Source organism: Colletes latitarsis, chromosome 14 (genome assembly GCF_051014445.1).
Source record: "Colletes latitarsis isolate SP2378_abdomen chromosome 14, iyColLati1, whole genome shotgun sequence".
In the NCBI taxonomy this organism is placed as follows: domain Eukaryota; kingdom Metazoa; phylum Arthropoda; class Insecta; order Hymenoptera; family Colletidae; genus Colletes; species Colletes latitarsis.
The window spans coordinates 26,974,721-26,999,133 of record NC_135147.1 but is presented as its reverse complement, the minus strand read 5'-3'; the positions used below and the strand labels follow the sequence as shown (position 1 = coordinate 26,999,133).

Below are 24,413 nucleotides of genomic sequence, written 5' to 3'. Positions count from 1 at the left end.
TTTTCGTCGGCCCGGTATTCATGAACGTGGGTCCCCCGGGCGTGGGGCGTTCGACTTCCTTTTCCTTCATGAATTTACAATCGACCGAAGGAACCGCGGAGAACCGAGGCCTGCGCGTGCCATTCTGCGGAAAACAACTCTTTAACCGACGCCTAACTTGCGGCACCGCGCAAATTATAATAAAATATCTGCATGATCTTTCATCCTTTATGACGAATGAACGCCTCGAGAACGTCTTCTAGCGTTTCGTTTCCTTCTCAAGGCGTTGATCGTCATAGGGGTTACTTGGTGGTCACCGGTGCCTCAAACTTAGGTGTCCTTAGAATACTTTAGTAGGAATACTTGCAAACTACCTGCAACGTAAATTATTACAATCGAATCGCTTAGTGTTTCTATCTAAATTTTGACAAAATCAATTATCTGTCGCGGTAATTGAGTATCAATGTCCAAAGTGTGGTTTTTGTAAGATCGATTGAAAATCCGGGGCCGCAACCCCTTCGAACAATGTCCGGTACGCGGATTAGAATCATCAGATTCGGTCTGGTAGGAGCGGGAGCAATTATATCGCGTCGTAGGCGAGGAAAAGCGAGAAGGAAAAAATTGTCGCACGCGTTCCGTACTCGACGCTGTCGACGGCGCGTGTCGCGCGCCCGCGCGATTCTCCCTGTCCGTTTCCAGTGTGTGTACGTGTGTGTGTGGGTGCGTGTGCGTGTGCGTACGTCGCATGACATACGAGAGGTCCTGACGGTGACAGGCCTCCGCTTCTGGTGGTCACTCTTATACACTGGTATCCCATATCGCACCCCACACACCCCTCTCTTTCTCTCGCCTCGTCCGCCATTATCATATTTATTAACTGCCGCTCGACGCTTATATCTACACCTATTCGCTGCCATTCCTATATAATATAATCTGTGCCAGTGACAGCAGCACGTGGCTCCGAACCTTCATCCCGCCCTCCCCTCATCCTGATACTCTCTCTTTCTCTTTATTCCTCCCTCGAATCCCCCCCTCCCCCCTTTCTGATCGTTCTTACCCCCCGACAGGCGGATTTGTTGCTGCCGGTTGATACGATTACCCGAAGCCACCGGTTTCCTAGGGATTTCTGATCGGCATTACGGATACTGGGAATTAGGCAGGCTGCCTTTGTGCGTTATTAAACATTCTTAGATAATTAGGTTTACGTGATTTTTTATTCGAACTACCCTTTGCTACGACCGCCGCTTGGCCTTAGCGTTCTAAATGTATGCAAGTATTGCTACTATCCCTCTAGCGTTACACAGGGCGTTATCTACTGTTTGTATAGATAAAGATGGCCGATGACAAATCGGTGCTCGAATCGTATTTTAATTTTAATCTTAGTTTTATACGCCTGCTATGCAGTCGAAAGCAATTGTATTTATGTCTCGTAGCCCACCAATAGAACCCAAGGTTCCAACGTGGGTTGCGTGATAACGGAAGACAGAAAACGCGATCGTTTCCTTCCCCTCCGGGTTTCCATTAATCTCACTTCCGCGCAGAAGTCGGAAACAGTTTTCCGACGTCGGCGTCGTCCCTTTTGACCCGTTAAATTGCGATCGCCGGGCGCGTGTACCTGCAACCCGCTTCCAGGAGCAATTAGTCACGGTGCTCTTGATAAATCGCTGGAATCCTAACCTCCCCATCGGGGTTAAGTCTCGAAAGCATTCCCCCCTCTACGGCAAATATCCAATAACAGCCGGTCGACTCCTCCGGGTGGTGCTGGTGGCTTCTCTACCTGCACGACGGGCATCAACCTTCACCTATCGACGAGAGATCGGCTTACCTTAATAATCGCAGGCGCGCCGTTCGACGTTCCAAGGGGGTTAGGACGTTACGGGGCCAGGAACACGCGGCCAGGCTCGCGAAGAAGGGTGTTTCCATGGCGCTCGGACGGGATCGTTCGTTACGCACCACGATGAACGACGGAAAATCGCCCGGAGATGTAATGAAACATTCTTACCCTTCGTCCTCTGCGCGAACCGGAGACCCTGGATACTGTTTTCGACTCCGGAACGTTTTTTTCTTATTAGCTCGCGTGTAATTAGTTTCTTTCTAACGAGGATGCACTGTTCAGGTGTAGCTTTCAGTAGTTTCGTAGAGAGTCTTAGAAAGTGAGAATTCAGACGCCATCTTTGTCGGAGTTAAAAACAACCGATTGTACTTTGCTCGTATACGAAGCCTCCGATTCGTGGTTTTTTGTTTGAATTTTATTTGGAGCCGCGGAATTCTGCTTAATTATTTTTATACCACCGACTTTGGATCGCCCAGTATGCGTTCCACGGGATTATTTCCATGGAGGGGCGTCGAAAAACAGACTGGATCTTCCCGTCGCAAGACGGACAATCGCGCCATCGTCCCCGATGACCCGACGAAACCCACAATCAACGATTTCGGGTACACCGGCTCGCGTCAATCTCCCGGTCCATTCAGGTGTGTTCGATCCTTTGTCCGTCCCGAGGGGGGCATCGGGAGCGAAAGGATAAAAGGGGGATTTCTAGCAGTCGAAACGCCACAGGCTCTCGGTTCGAATAAGTATCGTTTTATTAATATCTCTGTCGTTATTTACAAAACTTTGTAATAATCTCTAAATTTCTTCACCGTCACACGCTACTCGCTATTCCGTCAATCGATTATACCTTGACGTTTGTCTGTGCCTGTGTGTTGTGTGTGTGGTGTCGATCGTGTCCGTGTGTATCGTGTGTTACATTAATTGTCGATAATGCTCGAGTTTTCGCTAAATTCGTTTACAGTAGAATCGACGAACGCGCCGGCTCGTCGATGGTTTACCGGATCTCCTCCGCGTTTCCGGCCAGGCGTTCGCGCCCTATAGACCGCCGCCTCTATTTACACCGTCGGATTCACACCTGTGACCTCGTTATCACGGCGCGTGATACGCGCGAAACGAAAAAAAAAGAAAAAAAAAAGAAAAAAGAAACAAGAAAGGAAAAAAAGAAACGCTCGCCGCTCTCTTTTCGCCCCGTTTCCTTTCTTCGCTCTCTCGTCGACCGTGGAAAGAGCCGCGATCGATCCTCCTCTTCTCTATCCCGCGAGCGAACCGCGTCACAATTTTTTTTTTTTTTTTCGAGGAGCTCGCGACGCCAGCCCCCGAGCCGCGAGACGCCCCCGCAATATACACCGCTCCTCGAACTATGTACACACGCGTGTCGCGGCTCGACTCGCTCGCGACACGATTCCGGGCGCGGAAAACGCGAGATTCGGAGCGTTTCGTTCAATGGAACCGAACCCCCGGCAAACCCGGGCGGTCGATTAATCCGTTTCGACTGTTTTCCCCGGCCGCGAAGTCGCGTCGCTTCTCTGTCTCGCCTCCGGGGCTCCCCTTTTCACTCGACAAAACACTGGTGTTTCAGCTTTCCCGGCCCCCTGACAGCTGATTGCTCGATCCTCTCTCTTCGTCGGCTGGTTCTGCGCGGCACACATACCCTGGGCTTTTTTCCTCCGGAGAATCCGGCAGACGTTGGAAAATATCGGTGTTTCCTCGGTTCAAACTTCCGGAATACCCGGTATGTCTCTACCCAGGTCACTTCTACGGTTGTTGAGTCTTGATATTAGTTTCTTGTGTTGTTTTTTTTTAGCGAAACCACAATCGAAATGCAACTGAAACGTAACAGTATAACTGTTCTCGATCCTTGGTACTATCTGAAAGGTGAGTTAATTTACCGACTTCCTGTGTCTCTTTCGTAGACTTCCGTAACTAAAATTGTTCTTTGAACCGTAGGTATCGCGATGCGTGAAACGAAGACGCCTCCATTATGGTATCGCAAAATGGTCGGTGAACGCTTACGAGTCGATGCTTTTAGAAGTAGTACAGTGGCAGAGTTAGAGCTCGTTCGGGCAATCGTTCGTACAACCGGTGGAATGAGTTACAGCATGTAAGAAATAATCTAGCTTCTCCCACAGTAGCATTTCGTATGGTCCAATAATTCGCTTTGGACCCGCGGTACCGGAAGTCGACGGAAGTATCGGGCGATCGAGCTCGTCGGAAGTTCGAATATCGACTCCCGGACTCTTTTCTTCCTGGACGTAATCGCGCATCGAGCACAGAGCCGGTAACGAATCCCGGAGGCTAACTCGAGGCGACCTTAATTGCTCGACGACCGTTTCCTTTCCCGAATTTTCGCTTTAAAACACTTTCCGCGTAACGAGGCCTTAGCTTGCAAATTTCTCGCAAAGGAACCCCGGCCCCCTAACGAGGACGAATCCTCGTCGACGAATACTTTTAATCTTTCCGTTCATGATCGTCGTTGAATCCCTTCTCGACGTTAATCTGCATGAATCGATCGGCGTTCGAGAACCCGTAGCCACGTTTGGATACCCGCGTTCGACGTCTTTTAAGGAACCTAGATTTTTCTCCACTTTGGTCGTTGCACGGTGAAAAGTACAAACATTGTTATCGTCCGCAATTAGTCGTGAAAAATGTCTTTTCCCAGGCTCGTCCGCCATTTCGTAACCGATCCGACCATCGACCTGTGCAAACACTCGATGCGTTCATCTTTTACCATCGCCATATAAATTCACCGGTGGATCGTCCAGGGGATGCACAACCAAAGTGCAAAGTCTAATTCGCCTGTGCTTCAAGTTAGCCTCCGATCGTCCGTGTTCCCCGGAAATGGGAATTCAAATCCCGCCTAGCCCCGGTTTGGAGAACAACAACCCTCCCATGGAACGCATTGTTGCGACAACGTGCAACACTGTCGCGAGCGCGTCTCCGGTGTCGCTTTTTGGTGAAACCGAGTCACGCGTTCGAATACGCCATCCCCCCCGGGGTGTACGGTTTCTCGCAATTGGAATCGGTTGCGTTTCGAGTGGCCCCGGAGCAGATTATTCGCGCGCCTGCAATCCGCTTTGACGTTCCGTTGTGCCTACATCTATGTTCACGGTGTGCGTTGGGGGCTGCAGGTGCAACGAACTCGTTCCCGACACCCGTTCGCTTTGTCTTCGCCCTCTTGATCCAACCCTAGCGATCGATGTCCTTAATTCGAAATGCCTTGGATATACACTTGCTCGTATTCGTACACTATAACGGCGATTCGCTATGGAAACTCTGGCCCAATTTCTTAGGGCCTTCGATGGACCCCTTGACGCTCGTGTCAGACTGATTTTAGGAACGATTCTCGTCAAATCTGATACATTTAAGGGATGAAAATAAGTATTTTCCTTTGTATATTATTCTGTATCCACTCTAATACACTAGAGGGTTAGACAAGGTACGAGCGTTAAGGGGTTAACAGCGCCTTTGAAATTAAGTGTAGATCAATAGTGAAATCAGATACAAAATGAGAGATAGAGAGTCGTTTTGATTGGTCCAAAATCAGTATCTCTGATATCTATCTCCAATGGCGGTCGAATTAAGACTCCTGAGCGCTTCTATGTAATGTCCCAACTGTGAACAGCTGTATCTTTAAAACGGTTAGAGATACATAAAAGTCTCATGAGGCAAAATTAAATGCAACTCTATAATTTCGATTGGGCTACAAAAACATACGAAGGCAGTTGTGTCCTAAACCAAACAGTTCAAAAGTTAGACTACTCAGAAATTAAGAGGCTATAACAAACGTTCCAATAAAATTTTTTACCTAGATGCCATCTAATTTTGCTTCGTCAAATTTTGTTGTATCTCCCATTATTTTAGAAACACGCTGAAAATTTCGTCCGTGATCACGATTTCGAACGCTTCCGCCTACGCAAGAGTAAGTAGGCGATCGTGTAGCATATCGTTAGGCCCTTTTCGTGAAGGTATACGTCCCTTTTATCGTCGAATCCACGAAGGTTCGCAAGCTCGCTAGTCCACGGAGATCTCGACGGTTACTGAACGCTGAAAGTGTGTGTGTATGGGGGGAGGGGGGGTAGAAGTTACAAAGAAAAATCGACGTAAGTACTTTACACAGGAATTACCTTTAGCATCGGGTTCGAGTTCACTTCGAGACACTTGAAAAATGTTCGCGAGTATTCGACCAAACGGTTCGAAGCGATTCGAATCCTTGCGCTACGAGAAAGAGACTTAAACGCTTTATCACTGTCTCCGAGTAACCGTCCCGCGGTCGTAGCGCGAACCAAGTCCTCTCGGAGGATCCATCGAACGATCCTCCGTGTCTCGCGTGCCCCCCAAAACTCATGTTCCTCGCGCGGGGGGTCAGACGAGGACAGAGCGATTCACACCGAGGTTCTTGCAAAGATTGTTCACTGGGGGAGGGTGGTTCGTCACCGAAAAGGGGAGACAACAGTCCTCTCCCGAGCATGGTCGTTTCGAGGACGACCATCAGAGGCCCAGCGTTCCTCTACGGAACGGACAGGGTGTTCCCGAAATAATCGACGGCGTCGAGCGTGCATGGGGCACGTCGCTCTTTCTAGGGACTGTCCTCCATCGGATACCAGGAAGCTGGACCCGCGACGGAGGGGTTGGCCCCCGCCGCCGATGGCATGTACTACCAGGCCCGGCCTTGGAACGGCAGGTACGCGCCGCACTGCGGCTGCTGTTGCTGCTGCATGCTCTGCTGCGCCCCGGTCCTCGTGTAAGAGCAATGCTGTAGACTTTGGCTGGACGTCATCACGTGACTCACGCCGACCACCGAGTGATGGGACACCGAGGACGCCGCGTGATGGGACCCGTGGGGACTCGACGCCGCCGTCATGTGCGGTGCTGGACTCGCCAACGCGGCGCTCGGTCCGCCCCGACTACCCTCGTTGCCGCCACCCCCGCCGCTTCCGCAGGGCTTGCCGTCCTTCACCAGCACCGGGACAGCCACCCGACGCGGCGAACTCGCGCTCTGCAACAGGGAAAAGTCGTCGTACGGTTTAAAATCTTTCATGCAAACTCGATAGTCTTCTTTTGTTAACAGTTTTCAAATTTTTGTCGTAGATAATCCTGCCTGGTCATCTTGACAGAAGACATCCGGAGCAACTACGTTAAGAACCTAGACAATGGTAATTAATACCGTACTACGAGTTACTTGTGAACTAGTCAGAGTGTCCCAGACAGAAACTCTCGCTTGGACGTCAATGTCTCTGAGCATGTACATCCCGAGTCTCTTGGATGCACGCATTGCACGGTACGCGGAGGCAGGCTGGAAGACGTGGGACGACGGTGGTGGTTCGCCAGGAGGGCTTCTGTGTTCCGAGCAAACACGTGGGCTCGGTAGGCACAGGTACTTAACCCGCGCGATACCTCGTGATCAGCGTACGGTCTCCAGGCTCTCTAGCTAGCGGTGACTCTCTCTCATTACGAATAAACAGTACCCAGCTACCGTGGACCCGGGTTCCGGGACTCTGTCGGCCGCGTCAACATCCCAGTCCCTATCCCCCTGCTAGCCCCCCTCATCGGTATCTCTCTTTCTGGCCGGGGACCCCACGGCATGCCAAACAGAAGCCGAAGCAAGCCGGCCGAGTACCTGCCGGAACGACCACTCAGCTGTATCAACATTCGGTACACGACATTCCTCTTCGATCTCCACGACGCTTTAATAATATAATCGCGCTCAGAAATAACGCCTCGCACGCGGAGAACGGCCGTCCGCGGCCACGATCCCTCGACGGAACCGACGCGCGTCGCTTTCTCGTTTGCTCGAGCCCAACAACCGCGGAGTCGCTACGCCGTCCGCCATCTTGATCGCGTGGGACGGATTTCGGTAAACACGCGACGCTACGAGAGACTATTGGTACCTTCTGCCTAGGGAGCATTTAATCTTAGATTGATGGAACCGTTACAGATGTTCGTGGACCAAGCAATACGACAGAGATTCCGGAAGGAGTTATGCCGAAGACATAGTCGGACACGTCTACTAGGTTCTCCAGGTGATCACTGTCCCTAAGACTGTATCTACCTTCCATCGTGCCATGTATTTTGAGACGTATCTTTTGTCGTAGGTTTCGGTGTCCAGGAACTGAAAGCGAAAAGAGGGTGGGGGCGTGCGTAGCAGCGATTCGATTCGAGTGGTCGACACGAACTTACGTGGACGCCGCGACCGCGAACATAAGTGCAGGCATGCCGTGCACTTCACGCTGACAAAGTGACGATTACGCTAAACGCATGACGGTCGGCGCGCGCGTCACGCGTCACGCCACTTTAGCCACTTCAACGCGCGTTAAGCGATTTCCGGCGAAAATGGCCGTGCTTAGGAACGGAGTAGTACGTGTATATTGAGCGTCCGACCACCGACGCATAATGAGGCTCAATGTTGCCGTGATTGGATTCTCGGGAAACATATTTACGCGCCCGATTTCCCTCGCCTCCGCACGAGGGGAACGACGACTGCCCCTTTTGTAGGTTACACGTTCTTTCCTCGGAAGAGAAAATTGTCGCCGGGCGGATTTCGGGTCGAGGACTCGACCGTGATCGAATTCTCGAAGGATACGACAGACAATGACGGTCTTACCGAGCCTGAGTATTCTTTAACGTTACGACCCTACGGTTTAGGGACGTTCTTCAAATTGTCTGCACAGAATTGATTCGAATTAATAAGAAATATGTAGTTTTTTGATTGTGCAATGTCTGCTTGGGGCTGGCGGTGCTTTGTAAAATCTTTCATGCGCTCCGATTTTTTGCAGGCAACAAGAACACCGTCAGGTACGCGGTTTTACCCCACTTTTCCCTATTTAATTCGTTTAATATATCGCGGGCATAGGAACGAGGGCAGAGATATTCGCAAAATAAATTGTACTTGAAACGTTTCCGGGCGTCGTCGACGACGTTCCCTCTAGCTGCGAGCGCATCGGATATCTAAATGCGCCGCGCGACTTCCACGCGAATGCATCATCTCTCGTGAAAAAACACTCGTGGTCGTGGCCGCGGCCGGAATTGATGTAATTAACTAAAAAGCTGAGCTCCGACGTCGGCGGCGGCCCCCCTGGTCCCGTCCGACCGTCGTCTGCGTCTCGTTCTTTACAGAAGCCTCGGTCGAACAAAGAACACGAGAAGAGATATTAAAAGATTTCTGCCGGGACCTCTCGTTTCCGCGACGAATGGAATTCAATGGGCACCGTAAACGAGGAAGTGGTTTTTTTTTTCCAGATCTAATAACCGATGTTTTACCGCCGGTGTAATTACATTAGACGGTCTCTCGATAACCGCCAAACAGCTTTCGAGGGAACCTGGGGGAGCAAAACCGGGCCACCGGGATTTCTCTCGCGCCGTTTTGCCTGTAATTCGCGCGAACCTGCGATCAATCCGGACTTTTCCGACCGAACGTGCTTTCCCGTTCGTTGAATTCTTTTAACGATTCGGACGAGTCGCCAGTCGCCGGACGATAATTTCCTGGACGGATTTGGGTTAAGTCTCCCCGGCCGCGAAGCCGTCGACATTCGTTTCAGAGTTATTCCGGGATCTCTAGGCGGCTTTGATTCGCGAAATTTCGGAAACGTGGAATGAAATAAGTTCCTCGATATAAAATTGAAATAATATCGGATCTGCGAAGAGTGTGCTCCGTTGTTAAGTAATTAGATTGCAACAACATGGCAATTATCGCTTAATCAGATTATATTTTGCTCGACGCTGTTAACACTAGGTTTACGGTACGCATTCAGATTCTAAACTTAACGTTATGGGACTCATAAATATTATTTGTTAGCAATTTATGTGAATTGATGTAATGATATGGATGTATCCTCTAATTAAAAGAAAAACTGCATTTCAATGCAACTGTCAACGTAGCGAATTATAATAAAAATATGCGCAACGAGTGTCCGTAAACCTAGTGTTAACATACGATGTTTGCTTTCGAATTTTAAACGTCAAGACAAAAGTAGAAAGGATAACGCCGCTTCCACGACTTCCTAGACGTAAAATCGCAACGTAGCAACGACGCCATGTTGCTTGGGTCGTCCCGTCGCGCGATTAATCGGTTTTCCTCGCGAAAGACAAAGATGTCGCGGGGGGCGTCGGAGCCGATCTCGATTCCGCGACTTGACGCTTGAATCCGCGGGTCGACGGATCGACGTTTCCCGTCCCTGGGGGAGGGAGAGGTTAATCGATATCAATACTAGTATTGGTAACCCCGATTCGCGTCCAGGTGTTGTGCATGACTGTACCCACGGCAAGATGGCGACCGGTCCTCGAGCACCCGTTTCCGCGCTCCCCTGCAGGATACCTCCCCCTCTACCCCTTACTCTCCGGTTCTCTCACTCTCTTTCTTCCTCCTTCTCGCACGCTCTCGCTCCCCGCCTTCATCTTTCTCTCCTTCCTTTTCCCGTGTTCGCTCGCTCGCGCCGCCACTTGAAATTTTTTACCGCCGCGAGGGGAGGAAATGGAATAAAACGAAAGAAAGGGAAAAAAAAAGGGAAAAAATCGGAGCTCCGGCTGCTGCCAACCCGTCGTCTACGCCGACGACGAACGTCGGCTACGAGACTGCCGCTGCTACCCGGTGTTTTGCCTCGCGAGACGATTAATTCTCTTAACTGTTAATCGCGTTTCGGTAATCGACAAACGAGGGGTGGTTTCCAGAGGATCTAGCTCCAGTTTAGATTTGGTTAAAGTACAGAGCCACTACCCCAAAGGGTTATAATTGTATATAATTTTCTAATGAGACTATTTTGTTTTAGAAAAGAAGAGGAAAATCAACTCTAACAGGCCCTGTTTTAGACTCCAAAACATTCGACGGTGAGGTAACATCTTTGATGTTGAGTTTCATAAAGTTAGTACAATAGCGCAGAGATCCTATAAAAAGCACTGTATCGTTTATCTAGGAAACGAATCCCGATCGGCGATAAGACGCATAGGGAAAAGTTGTTAGAAAATAACGACGGGGACGAAACGGAAGAAAGGAGAGGGAAAAACATGGTTCCCCCAGTCACCCGGAAGAATTCGGAATTCCCTGTTCGGGAGACCTGTCCGCGGGACTCGTCCCATTGTAAGCGACGGCTAACAATGCTGTAACAACTGCCACGCCCGGTATATTGTAGCCACGGTACTCTGTTTCGCGTCGGTGCGTGCACGCGAACCCGGCCACGCAATTACACGTATCGTCGAGCAGATCGAGATAATGGAACCGAGACTCCTGCGCGAACCAAACGTGGAGGAGGCGCAGGGGGAGGGCGGAGGAACGGTAAACAAGCCACGGAATTGAAATCGAGACCGACAGTCGACGGCAGTGGTCCGCGGAAGGAGGAAGACGGACAACCAAACGAGCACGGTATCGAGAGAGAGGCGAATACGAAGAGTCCACCGGGGGCCTACGAAAACTAACGAGTAAATTATGGGGCGGCTGCTCGTCCTGGCGTGGACGAAACCGAGGGGCGAGGACGGTTTACAGAGATCGGGCCGCCGGATAACTTTCAGCACCATTAATGTTCTATGGGTGTTTACGAGCCGCCGTTTGGCGGCGACAATGTCGAGCCTATTTAGGGACAAGATTGATCGTGAACGGGTCCTTCTTCTGGGCGTGTTTTAAAGCTCGAAACGGGGGCTGGTAAATTAACCATGTATCCAAGGAACAGCATTTTATTCTGTAAGCCATCGCTATCGACGAGCGTTTTTTTTTACTAGAGCATAGTTTGAAAACATCGACCGATCAGGATCGCTTTCCCCATCGACGGGACACCATTTTTTATTTCCACCGCGGCTCTCTATCGACCCGTGGACCTTGGTTTTCTCGCTGTCGGTGAAATCTATTTGTCTTTCCCCTTCACTCTCGCATTTACTTTCTCGTCTCTGTCTTCGGGGCAATTAGGCGAACACGGGCGACATTTTTTAATCCCGCTATAGTTACCGCATAGCTCCACGCGCTTTGTTTGCCTTAACGCGTGCCCGGAGAGGAACCCGAAAACGAGGAGAGCGCAAGGTAAACGAAAGGTTAAATTCACGAGCCAAAGCGAAGGCCAATGAACGACGACGACTGGAAACAAGTTGGATTAATTCGATGTAGGATAATCAGGTGGCTCTCGAGCGTTCGCCGTGGCGTAAACGCGCACATAACGGCGAAACAGACCCGGGAGTAGAAAATGACTTTGGGATCGGTCAGCCGCGCGGAAAGCGAAAAGTGGGTTCCCGCGCGAAAACCGTGAAACGAGCGCGTTTTCATCGAATTTCGATGATACGCCAGGGAGGGGGAGGAAAAAATGCTCCACGAGGATCCGCTTATACCGGGGACGCGCGGAATCTCCGCGCACGAGTGTCGCGCGTTCATCTCCATACGCGTATTTTACAAAAATAGTGCCAATCGAGGGAAGAACAAAAAAAAAAAGAGAAGAATAAAACGGCACAAACAGCGATAACGAAGTGGTCGCGACGGGAACGATTTCGAAAAACATTTCCGAGAACCGCTGCAGCGTTGCAGCGGCGCAAAGGAACGACGGACGCGACGCAAGGAACTCGCGGATGGCAAACACGGCCGTCGATTGTTGACACGAGGACGATTTTTCAACCGTGCCTCGTTGCATCCGCCTGCGCCGTCTGACAGATTATATTCGCGATAGGTCAGGATATTGGGCGAAGTTATAGATCTGGTAAATTTGTAAAAGACTAGGGGTTGAAAAGGTTGTATCGTTAGATTGATGCTAGCTTTAACGTAGGAGACTGTTAGAGACGAATCGATGCAGAGACAGCAGAGGGAAAAAGCGACGACGTCTGTGATTCCTGCCTAAACAGGAATCGAACAATTTGCTGCTAATGCATGCCACGGCATCCGTGATCTCGCATACTCTCGAGGCTCGTAATGTATTCAGAGGACGGGGGTAGGGTGAATCTGTGTGTATCGGGACGATCGCTGGCCTCTGACGTCTCTTTTGAATGTTATTCTTCCAGAACGAGAGGGAGCTGGGCGCGGAGGAGCGATTCGTATTCGCCAGTGCGTGCGACGAGATCGAGACAGGGCACGTTTCGAACTCGCAATTACGATATCTACGGGAATCTCCGGCGTGTCATTATTAGAATCGATAAAACGAGGTAAAAAAAAAGAAAAAAGCAAAAAGAGGGGCAGAAAGGGCTCCCTCGTTGGATCTCTATCGGAGAGCAATAGCTTCGAGCTACCCACATGGATACGAGACTCTCCAATCTCCGGAACGAAACTCGACGCCATTTTCAAGATTTAGAAAGGTATAAACCGTACAGTCCCATCCCTGATATAACACGGTAGTCAGGTGTTTTACTAGATTAAAGATTACCAAGAAACAAAGATGGATGACATCGAGTAACGTAACTAGTAATTTGTTTTTAAGGTCATCGGAATGAGACAGTGTTGCACGAGGAATTTATCCGTGACATTGATATCCTCGTTTGAGATTCTGACGCCGGTGGACTCCTAGGACTGCGATATTCACGATTCGGTCGTCTCGCGGGGCAAACACTCGAGAGGCGGGCATTTTTGTTCCTCTTGTTTTCCAGTTGTCGCCGCTCTGCTAACGAATCGCGAGCGCGCGTAACTCAAACAAATTCTGTTGCTCGCTGGTGGATAAAGGATTAAAAGCAAAATAAAAAAGAAAATAAAAACAGACGGGCACGCATGAAAAACCGTGGAGCCAAAAACGGGAAACCGGAGAAGGGAAAAAAAGAAACGATACCCACGTCATGGCGTGTAATTACGTGTTTAACAGAGACAATTTTACATTCCGCGGAACGTTATACCTGGAAAAATTTGGGATGGAATAACGGAATGAATGCAAAATCGCTTCGAGCCGGTCGAGTGGCCCACTCGAAACGAAATACGATGTGGATGCGAGGATTCGTGCGTCAACCCCCCCTTCACCCCCCTCTGAACGGATGGGGCGCAAAGGGGGGCGGGCGGGCATTTTTCATTTAAAAGCATTTCATTTCGAAACGCTCGATATTTTGTCGTCGGTTCGCGTGTGTCTCGTCGTTTCGAAATCCCTCGCGAAAATCCGATCTATCGGGGGACGACGTATTATCGAGGAACGAACGAATAGCAGAATTTAATTGAATATCATCCCCCCACTCCCACCCCCCTCCGTGTGAAGATCTTTCCAGCGGTTCTTTCGTATTTTCCTTGAATAAATAGTTACCTGGTTCTGAGCGTTCTGTTCCGCCATCGCCTTCTCCTTGGCTTGTCTCTTGCACTTGTATCGATGATTTTGAAACCATATTTTCACCTGAAACGCAAAGAACAGTCTCCTTAACAAATAAGAAAAAATAATAAGAGCAATAGAAACAGTAAATACGGTGGATTTTAATATCGTTGATACGTTTTGTGTGTTAAGATTGTTAGAAATTGTTCAGATTGAAAGTCGTTGGAGGCCACACCGGTCTTCTCTTTTTTCCATCGAAAATAAAGGCGACAGGAGCGCGAACTGTCGTCAGGTAGGAGCTCAAATATTTTTACAAGAGGGGGAGCGCAAGCCTTTTGTCGCGTGTATACGTTTTAAGTAACCTGGAACTGCCCGCGGACCCCTAAACCCATAATCCACAGTTATTATAAGTCTGTTATTCCTTCGAGAGGGATTTAACGCCTCGTTCGGTTTTTTGAACGACCGGGAGTCCGAATTTCCGCTCACTTCCGCCGGAATAATTCTCGCGCAAAAGTCTCCTTTGCTGGCGACGGTCGCAACAGCGGTAGAAAAATTATTTTCGTTTATCGCGTGGTCGAAAATGATAATTGCCAAGAAAGTCGCCGTGATCCGTTGATGTTACAAAGCCGTTTTAGACAGGGTGGAACACAGCGAATTCTTTAGAAAAAATATACTCTAGGCTAAGAGGATTTTCGCGTGGAAATTTTGTCGTGTGAAAAATCGCCTCGCGTGGCCTTTAAACGCGTCTCAAGGAACGACGGCTTTACGGGCTTCCGAACACTTTATAAAATTTAGAAAAACATTATGCAGAAACGTTTGAGGTGGTTCTTTTTGTTGCAACTGGGGGGACCAAAGTAACGTTCCTCGACGCCTTCACTGTCGCGTAAACGATCTTTCTCGCACAACTTTTTCGACACAGAATATTCACGTGTAAAAAGTTGATTGGAACAAAAATAAACCTCTGTTTGCCCTGGTAAACTGATCTGACCAACAAGCTGACCGCCATCTTGGAAAATTAAGTATAACACGAAATACGAGATCCCAAGAAATGTTTCGCCCTGGTAGACTAAACTCTATAATGTTTCAGACCACAAAACGATTCTCTGGCGATTGATGCACCGAATCGGCAGTTGCCCAACGGACCCCTGTTCCGCGCGATGGTCAAAAGCAAAATGGAAGCTTGTGAAGTTCCCGCGGAGGAGCAGCGGACGCGCGGACTTGAAAGAACCGCTCGAAACCGCTTTTACGGCAATTGAACGCGATTAGGGAAGCCGTTCACGCGCGCACGGGATCGGGATCGGCATCTGCTTATGACAGGACTGCGTTATAATCCTCATTGTGCATTATGCGCCGTTCACGGGAGCTCGATCGCGCCGCCATTGTCGCCCGTCGGCGAAAACAATGGCGCCCGCGCCGTCGGCTGATTTAATCCTTAACGCGAGGTCGCCAGGATGTCGTTCGGTCGGTGTTAAGATCCGCGTGTTTCGAGATCCAATCGAGAGGATTCCGGTCACCGAAGATACGCTCAACCCCGTACTTTAACGAGATTGACTCGCGATGAAGATTTTGGCCCAAACATGACTATCACGGGCCAGACTCGCGAACAGAAAGCAAATCACTATCGTGATTGAGTTCTAGTTCCTATCAGTCTGTTACAAAGCAGTTTAGCATCAGTCTAAAAGGAGCACGCTTGGCCAACATGTTGATAAGGTAAGAGACTCGAACGTTGTGGAGATTACAGTGCACGCATGATTCTAACCAGAAAGTTCTGGACGGAAAGATTAAGCGTTGAATGGGGTTTTTTTATTCTACAGGAGCAGCGGATTCGAGGATTCCAGAAGGAGGACAAAGGGGTCAAATTAGAGGCATGTGTGAAAGGTAGGCCTAAGCTCGATTTTTATCGCACGAATCAAAGGCTCGTCTCGACCTATATGTTGCTTCGCTGTAACCTCCCACTCGAGTGGCTGTAACCCGCTGCAATCCCCCTGTAGCCCTCTGTAACCCCCATTGTCGAAGTTATGCGCGCTGAGAATGCAACGAAAGCACTTTAAGGGGCCCCCGTGCAGCAGACCGTGTCTCGAGTGCCTGCCACCGTCTGTCTAATTCTTTGAATATTAGCGGGATCGGCCACCCTCGAAAATTCTTTCTCCCCCATCGCGTTCGCCGCCTCGCGTGTGCTACTCGAATACCAATCGTTCTATCGGTGACTCTGCTGGTTCCACAATTCCTCGATTCCATGATCCTGAGTCTTACAATCCTCCTAGTAATCGAGGAAACTGTTATATCAGTACATTAGTACACAGTCAGTACACAGTCCTTTCTAACATTCCACTCACATCACACTGTCACCTACAGCTTACATTCAGGATTGTACATATTTCAGGGCCTCCAGACAAAGCAGAAGCAATAGACGAGAACCAGTTTGATCCAGAAGACACGAAGATCCAGATGAATCCAACGAGTGAGAACAAGAATCGTAAATATTCCAACTGTCATATCAGTACATTAATAGACCATCGAGTGCTTCAATCGCTAATTATTCCTACGTCCCACAATCCTTTCTAACATTCCACTCACATCACACTGCCACCTACAGCTTACATTCAGGATTGTACATATTTCAGGGCCTCCAGACAAAGCAGAAGCAATAGACGAGAACCAATTTGATCCAGAAGACACGAAGATCCGACAGATGGATGCAACGAGTGGGAACAAGAATCGTAAACATTCCAACCCCCTGTCGAAGGGTATGGAACTTACACCAGCGCTTTCCAGGCGCTAGAAAATCAGCGTTCGCCGGTGTAAATCACGAACGATCGCGGAAGACGAGGATTCGCGGCCCCGGGCAGGGGCGTAGTCGTAAAGAAAAGCTCCTTTGAATCCCGGGGGCTTGGCGAGCCCTCGACGCGTCGTTGCGCGACTTTCCGCGTACGCTTTGTGCCGCGACCGATGCGTAGGGCTGAGAGAGACCTTATCTAAAAGCCACGAAGAGGTACTTACTAGACGAGGTAAGTACTCTCTCGCCGCTCCCGTTCGTTAATTCCTTTTTCCACCGATAATCCACTCGTCGAAGCCGGCGGAGTTTCGGGCGTGCGGCGACTTCGAGAGGTCTACAAACAGCCTGCTCGCTTCTACGCGCGTTTCTCCTCTTTCGCGTGTCGCGACTCTCTTTCCCGCGGAGTTCTCTTTCAGACGTCGGAAATAAGGGCTCGATCCGCCCTCCTTGGATAGTTCCGACTCTAACCCGGGCGAATTTGCCACTCTCCACCTCGTCACTTTTCTTGAGACCACTTTTTAACCTTGGCTCTCGAACCCTTTCGACACCGTCGCTGGGACGGCACGATCCCCGCGCGGTAGTCTTGGAATCTTAACGAATCGATTGTTCGAACGAAAAACGCAATATCCGAGATATTTCGACTGGAGTGAATTAATAACTGATTGATTTTCAGGCGTTCGAGCAGTCGAGAAAGCTGTTACGCATCGTGACGCTTTCTAAACTTCTACGATGGCGGACGAGTCAACACGGCGTGCCTATAATTCCGAAGGAAAGAACGATCGATGTCCGAGTAGAGATTCAGCGAAACGTCGTTTCGATTGTGGAAGGTCCTCGTCGTCGGGGATCGGGCGTCCGCCTCGAATTTCTTTCCTCCTCTGCGAGTACACACCAGTTATATCCCTATCTCGTTCAACTTTCTCTGTTTACACACCACATCGTTGCGGGAGCGACGGACAAACGGAATGACGGACGGGCCGTTCCCTTGAAATAACAATTCCCTCCGACGGGTTCATCCCGTCGATGGAGACGGGATCTTTCACGGTTCTGCCAACCGGTGATGCAGACTCCCTCGTGCCAATTCAGGCATCGATACTACCTCCGCGCTGCTGGCTTTGTTCGATGGAAAAACCCCTCGTCGGTGCCTGTTTACCCCCTTCGAAAACCGGGGAAAAGACTCATTTTGTAAAAACGTTCCTCCGATAGTTAATCGAATTGTTAGAAAAATGGAGAATGCGACATCCTCATCGATTTTAATATTTTGCAGTGTTGCAGACTCGCGTGTGGTTAAAACCGAGGCTAGAAAATTGCAGGAAAATGGCTGCATAAGATCCTATGGACCCGGAGCAATCTGTTGGGGAAGGCCTTGTTTGCCTTGGACGGGCACGTCGGGGCCCCGTGCAAAAAGGCAACGGGGCCCGCGGGGGTCCGGTGGAGGTTTGCTCACCGTCGAGGAAAGGGGAGCTTAGCTTTAACTTCCGATTAACTTGCGGTTAACTCTGGTTCGGTCGGGTAAGTAAATGAAACGCCTCCCGTGAGCGTTCATGCGGATCTACGAGGCGGACGAGGCTTTTCTTCTCCAAGAAAGTCCAACAGAGACCTGTCGACACGTTCCTTCCGGGCTAATTGGCGGAAACGAGCTTTCACGGATGATTTACGGACAGTCTGGTCGATGGAGGACGTCCACAATATTGACTCTGGGATTAGTTTTCGTTGCGAACGAGCCTCTAATTGCGAGTACGTAGATCGAGAACAGTGCTTGTAGATAAATATACAGGGTGCTCGACCAACCCTGGGAAAAATTTTAATGGGAGATACTAGAGGTCAAGGTAAGACGAAAATCAAGAATACTAATTTGTCGATGGAGGCTTCGTTAAAAAGTTATTAACGTTTAAAGTTCCGCCCATACTGAATTTTTTTCTTGAAAGTGGGTAGGATTTCGGGGGTATGCCTATTCACCAAAAATGCTTGTAATTAGCCCCTGTAATTAAATATAATTTTTTTAGCATGATTTGAAATTTTTTAATTTCGTCTAAAAATTTCAGTACCTACTCGAATTTTTTGCTTGAAATTGGGTAGGATTTCGAGGGTATGTCTAATGACCAAAAATGCTTGTAATCGACCCCCGCAACCAAAAATAATTTTTCCAGAATGATTTTTCAGATTTTTCAATTTAATTTTTTAATAACTTTTCAACGAAGCCTCCATCAACAAATTGGTATTCTTGATTTTCGTTTTATTTTGGCCCCTAGAATCCCCCATTAAAATTTTTCCCAGGGATGACCATACACTCTGTATAATATAGAAATACTCATAGAACAAAGCAGAATTAATATTACGTTCGATTAAATACTAGTCCTCCGCGACTCGAGCTATATCGCGAATTATTTTACGTCCGCAGGGGGTCCGTAAAATCGGAAATTATTTGTAGCGCGTGTGGAGATCGCGGTTCGAAAGGATTTAAATCCACCCTTTGGAGAGAGACGCGCACGTACATCCTCGACGGTTTCGTTAATTTTTGCGGTTACCGAGCCGAATTCCTTTTTTTTCCCCCCCTTTTGCCGTCCGTGAAACCTTCACGGTCGAAATGCACCCGCGGTCGATCCTCCACTTTGTCGCAGACATTTAAAAAATTCCGCGCGGCTTTCGAGAAATTATTCATCCGAGGATATCCGTATCCCGAACGCACGCGATTCTCTCTCGCTCCTGTTGGACCATTCGTCTCCCGGGTCTGACATCAATTAGTGTATCGAATAACGATAAATCCGGGAGGGTAGTTCATCAAACGGACGCACGACATTCGGGAGGAACATCGAGTACCTGTTCGGCTTATGCTCGACAGAGGCGAGTCCGTACATCCGGCGACGAACCTGGCAGGGAGGGGGGTTGTTAAAGTGGACGATTGATCAAGTTAGCGTTAACGTCATTACGCGGTCGTGCATCGAGGGTTGACGCAAAACCACCACCGCCACCCTTCCTAGGCACAATCGCTTCCTCGGGCAATTTCATCCGACACCAACTTTCCGACGGATTATCCGCCGGAAGCCCCGTGTGGCTGCCTCCGGCTACGCTCTCCGGGGCTCCCCCGGTCCTGTTGCTCGAAAGAAAGACGCGTGTAATCGACGGGGATTGCCACTCGAGGTGTTCCGAACGATTTCTAAACGCATCCGACTGCCTGCGGCTAGCTGCCTTCGCTGGAGACAACGCGGAGGAAATATCGGGGTATCGTTGGCGCAATAGAGTCCCTACACTCGCAATTAACCCTCTTGCTAATTATATTCATCTTCCCGTAGGTCCTCTTCACCTTGCTGCGAATAAACAAGACAGAGGTGGAGCGAAACTTGGAATTATCTATCAGGTTCGACATATGCTATTCTTCTCAGAGTAACCTATAATATTAAGAGTAGTATATCTAGCTAATTTGTCGACAGATTCGCTCCAATCGGAGAACGTATCATGCAGTAATGGCGCCCGGCGAGAAAGAATTGTCGCGGGGTCCGGAAGTCGCTGGAAAAATTACATTATCCCGTCGCAGATGAACCGCGACGACTAGGCTGCGGATACCCAAGGATCAGGCAACGTCAAATTATGATTAGGGCTGTTAATTGTCCCGTGTTGACCCTCCTGAGTGGTGGCCCGTGGGCAAACACGATTCCCGCCTCCCTTTTGTTGTTTTAACTCAATACCATCGGCCGGGGATGACTTACCGATTACCAGCCGGGGACGTCTGAAAACCCGGGGGCTCTTACGCCCGGCAAATAGAAATGACTTTACAGTTTCACCCTTAACGAGCCCACGGAACGCGTCTGCGGAACTTTAAATCCACCGTTGCTCCGTTACCGGTACGTTTAAACACTGATTTCAAATCTAAGGAATACGAGAAAATCGCCATCTTGTCGTTGCATAGCGCATAATAAAAGCCAAGATGGCGACCGTCGACCGCCGTCCCCCACAGGCTCATCGAACGACGTCGGTTATCGATTAATACCATCTTGCTACTTGATTTTTACTGTACGTATAGTTTATTAAACGTCGCGTACGTCTTTTTCAACCGGCACTCGAATTTTTCCAGGAAAACGCGAGGACGTTCCCGGGGACGACCCTCGTTGATCGCGCTTTTCGTCTCCTCTAATTTCTTCTTTGGGGATGATCCAACCAGGGGGTAGGGACGCGGATGTTTGCGGTTGAAATGTATGCACCCTCGCGCGACCGTCCCGAAAGTGCAGCGGGATCACAAAGAACGCCTCCGCGTTCTACGGGGGCGAGGCATAAAAAGAAATTGGGTGGCGTATTACGCGACAGCCGCGGTTCGAGTGTATTTACAATACACTCGTGAGCTGCCTCTTCGTCGCGATAATTGACGCAAACACACTGAAAAACTCATAGAGCCGGCGCTCGTATCGCTTTTTCGTTTCCGCGCCGCGGCGGAGGACGATCGTTAACGATTATTTTTCAAATAAAAGAGAGAAGAGGAGAAACTGTTTAGAAACGTAAGCGGATAGAGGCCCTACTCTCGGGCGTTTTTAATCGCCCGTCGTGATCCGTTTGTTACGCAACCGTCCTGCAGATTCTTAAAATTTTGACTCGCACGACGTTCGAGAAACCGTTGCATCAACGACTACCGTTCATTTTTGTTCATTCACGGGCCGTATTGCGCAAGCATAGTGTATGAAACAAACAAAGCAAGAAGCACTTAGCACCGTAAGAGGCTATAATTGAAATTCCTCTTAGTAGAACCTGAATTCTATTTGTTAAACGTTAGCAAACTCCATTTACGATAGCTCCGCGGTACATCGAGATATTAACAAGGGTGAGCTTTGCGTTGGTCCCTCGGGGATCGACTGCATGAAATTTAAAAAATAATAATAGTCGGTATTAAGTGAGCTTGTAATAAAGACGTTAAAAGGAGAAACCATTGCAGGGGGTCGAGGTTCCAGTGTCACCAGCTTCACGAAGAATCCTCAGCGACCTTTTCAGTGACCCGTAGACACCCCGAAGACGAGGTAAAAAGGAGAGGAACGCAATTACGTCGGCCACACACTGCCGGTTGCGTGTCGGTACCGGGAGGAGGTCGCAAAACCCGACGACATATTCATGCGTGCGTTATTATGCGAGGGAGCCGTGAGTGCACTCGAGAGATACGCGCACGCGTTCCTCGACGTCCAATTAACCGCACGCATTTCGACACCCGAGGAATTTCACGCACGTGGCATCCGCGAAATATGAGGTTTACTTTCCCGATCTTTTCTACCAATTCGAAACGCGCGATCTTTCGTTTAACTTTCGTTCGATCAAACTTACGCAAATCTTTGCTTGTCGCGAATCGAGCCTGAAGTTTCCATTCGCGCCCCCGTGTATGATGGTTGCAGGGTGTTAGGAGCGTTCGGTGGCGTCGGTATCGTTGCGAGCGTAAAGTTTCACGCGTTTCTCCCGTTCCGTTTGATCCGTTTCCCATCTTTGGGACTAGGTTGGCCCTCCTCGCCCCTCCGGGACACGTCGATCCCCCTTTCTGGCGTCTCTTTGGCACGGGACACACAGATGCGTCCCTCCATTTTGCGCTCGCATTGTTACTCCAAGTGCAGTCTCCCCATTGTTACAATGGCTGGCCACTCCTGGCATTGTTGCCGGTATTGTTATTATTATCGCTACTGTTACCGGTTGCGGCCGACCGGCGAATGGAGAAGAGGAGAGCCAGCTGCCTCGTCGAGTGCCGCATTAGAGGCAAATTACACTCCCTCTGGTCCGCCTCCTCTCTCTCTCTTGCTCGCTCACGCACTCCGGGATTTCACCCCTTTTCCCGCTCTCAAAATTTCAAATGGTCGATCGGTATCGGGCTTCGACGAAGATGGCCATCGAACGCAGCCAACCACCCATCCGCAACTCGTACGAAAGATGTCCTATTCCGATCGGGTTTTAAGGCAGTCGATATTAAGTGCTCTACGGCTCGTCGCCATCGCGTCTGGACAAATTTTGTTCCCCGATAACTAATAAAATTCGTCAACGCGTTACCAGAGAGACGAACGCCCCACGAATGGAGGTTTCGATCGATCCTTTAGAATTATCGACGTCCAAGCGTATAGTTGGCGGGTATTTTAAGAGCGTCCATCGCGCAAATATTGTTTCGTATTATACGATACCGGCGGAGAATGCGTTGATCCTCGAGTAGCCTGCATAAACATTCTACGCTTCGCCCCGTAGACCGGGGGAATATTAGGTGGTTCTATATGCACATTCAAAGGGTGGATCCTGGCCATCGAGCAAAGCTCGCTACAAATTTGCTCGTCGGGAAGGAGCCTTTAATACTGTTTGCGGAAGGCTCGTGCGTCTAAGGGATTTTATCCTGTCCTTATGCAAATTGTCTTTCGCGGATACAGAAGTCGATTGGCCTAGACGGATCTACGACGTTTGAATTCTCAGGATCGCTATAAATATTTCTCTCATTTTTGTTTTTATTTATTCTTCTTGTATCTTATCTCTCTTTGGGTCCTTCGTTACTGACACCTGTTATTCTCTGTTTCAAAGGGTTTATCCCTTAACACATTGACTGACACTGTTTTCCACTAAGGAGCTAAAAGAATTAATTCTCAAGATTAAATGTTAAAGAAAACAAATCTAAATATGACTTTTGGATTTAAATAAATCATTAATTATAAACAAAGTTTCGTTTTCGTGGGCAATTTGAGGGGTTTGGTCTGGCAGTCAACGTGTTAACGGAAGCCTGCAGCCGCCAATTACGATTCCCCAATTCGAATGCTCGTGCTATTCAATTCGTGTCTTAAATTTTTGACGAATTCGGTGCGTTGTCGCGGTTATTACGGAACCGTCCAACGATCGAAATGGCCAATACGACCGGTGGAACAATACATTACGCGATTCCGATGGTATAAGGCCATCAGCGGCCGGAGGAACAATATGGATCGCGCGGAAAAACGTTTGACGGTCGCGAAAGACGAATTGGAAGGATCGCCGGACAATCCAGCCGGCTCGAACAATACGTCAAACGTCATTGTTCGAACGGAACAATGGCGGTGCCCCGCTGGCGTTGTTTCTTCTCGTTCGCGGTGGCGTTTCCCCGGCCGCGAATACCTCGGTTCGTTGGATATTTCGTTAATCGCGATCTCGCCCCGAACTTTCAGCCTTCTATTAATTATTTAACTTTTGATCAGGCGCTCGCCGTCCGTTTTGCACTTTAATTAATGTCTCCCTTCTCTATTTTTTATTTCTCTCCCCCTCTCGCCCTTGATATATATTTTCTTTTTTTTTCTTCTTCTTCTTCCCCCCCATTTCTCTCCGTTTTCTGTCACGTTCGTTTTTTTTTTCCTCTTCCTTCTAATTAACTTCTCTCTCTCGCTCGTTCTCGGTTAACCGACGCAGCACGCAAACTCCCCGAGTCTTTCGCGGCTTTTAACGAGCTTCGAACTCGATGTAACTCACCGAGCATAATTTGCGGAGAGACCAGCGTCGGTCTCTCGCGATTTAAATTGTCGCGATCAATTTCGAGTTCCGAATGGCTCGTTTAATTCGTTCGGCGCCATTAATTACGGCACGCGGACCCGTCGATTCGCCCCGCGGGTTTTCCGCCATTTTACTTTCGGCGCGACGACGACTCGGAACTCGGGATCGTTCGGCCCAGTTTGCCTTAGTGTCGAAG

General features: G+C 49.3%; 1 protein-coding gene across 1 annotated transcript in view; it reads right to left on the bottom strand.

Moving 5' to 3' along the window:
* Positions 1 to 2,535: 2,535 nt before the first annotated feature.
* LOC143350008 (homeobox protein Nkx-2.4) overlaps positions 2,536 to 24,413 on the bottom strand; it is a 32,192-nt gene continuing 10,314 nt past the window's right edge. Inside the window, exons 3-4 of the mRNA XM_076781744.1 lie at positions 13,987 to 14,073; positions 2,536 to 6,806 (exon numbers count right to left, since the gene is read on the bottom strand). Coding sequence (XP_076637859.1) covers positions 6,465 to 6,806; positions 13,987 to 14,073 — 429 coding nt within the window. The 3' untranslated portion in view covers positions 2,536 to 6,464. The remainder of the gene's footprint in view (positions 6,807 to 13,986; positions 14,074 to 24,413) is intronic.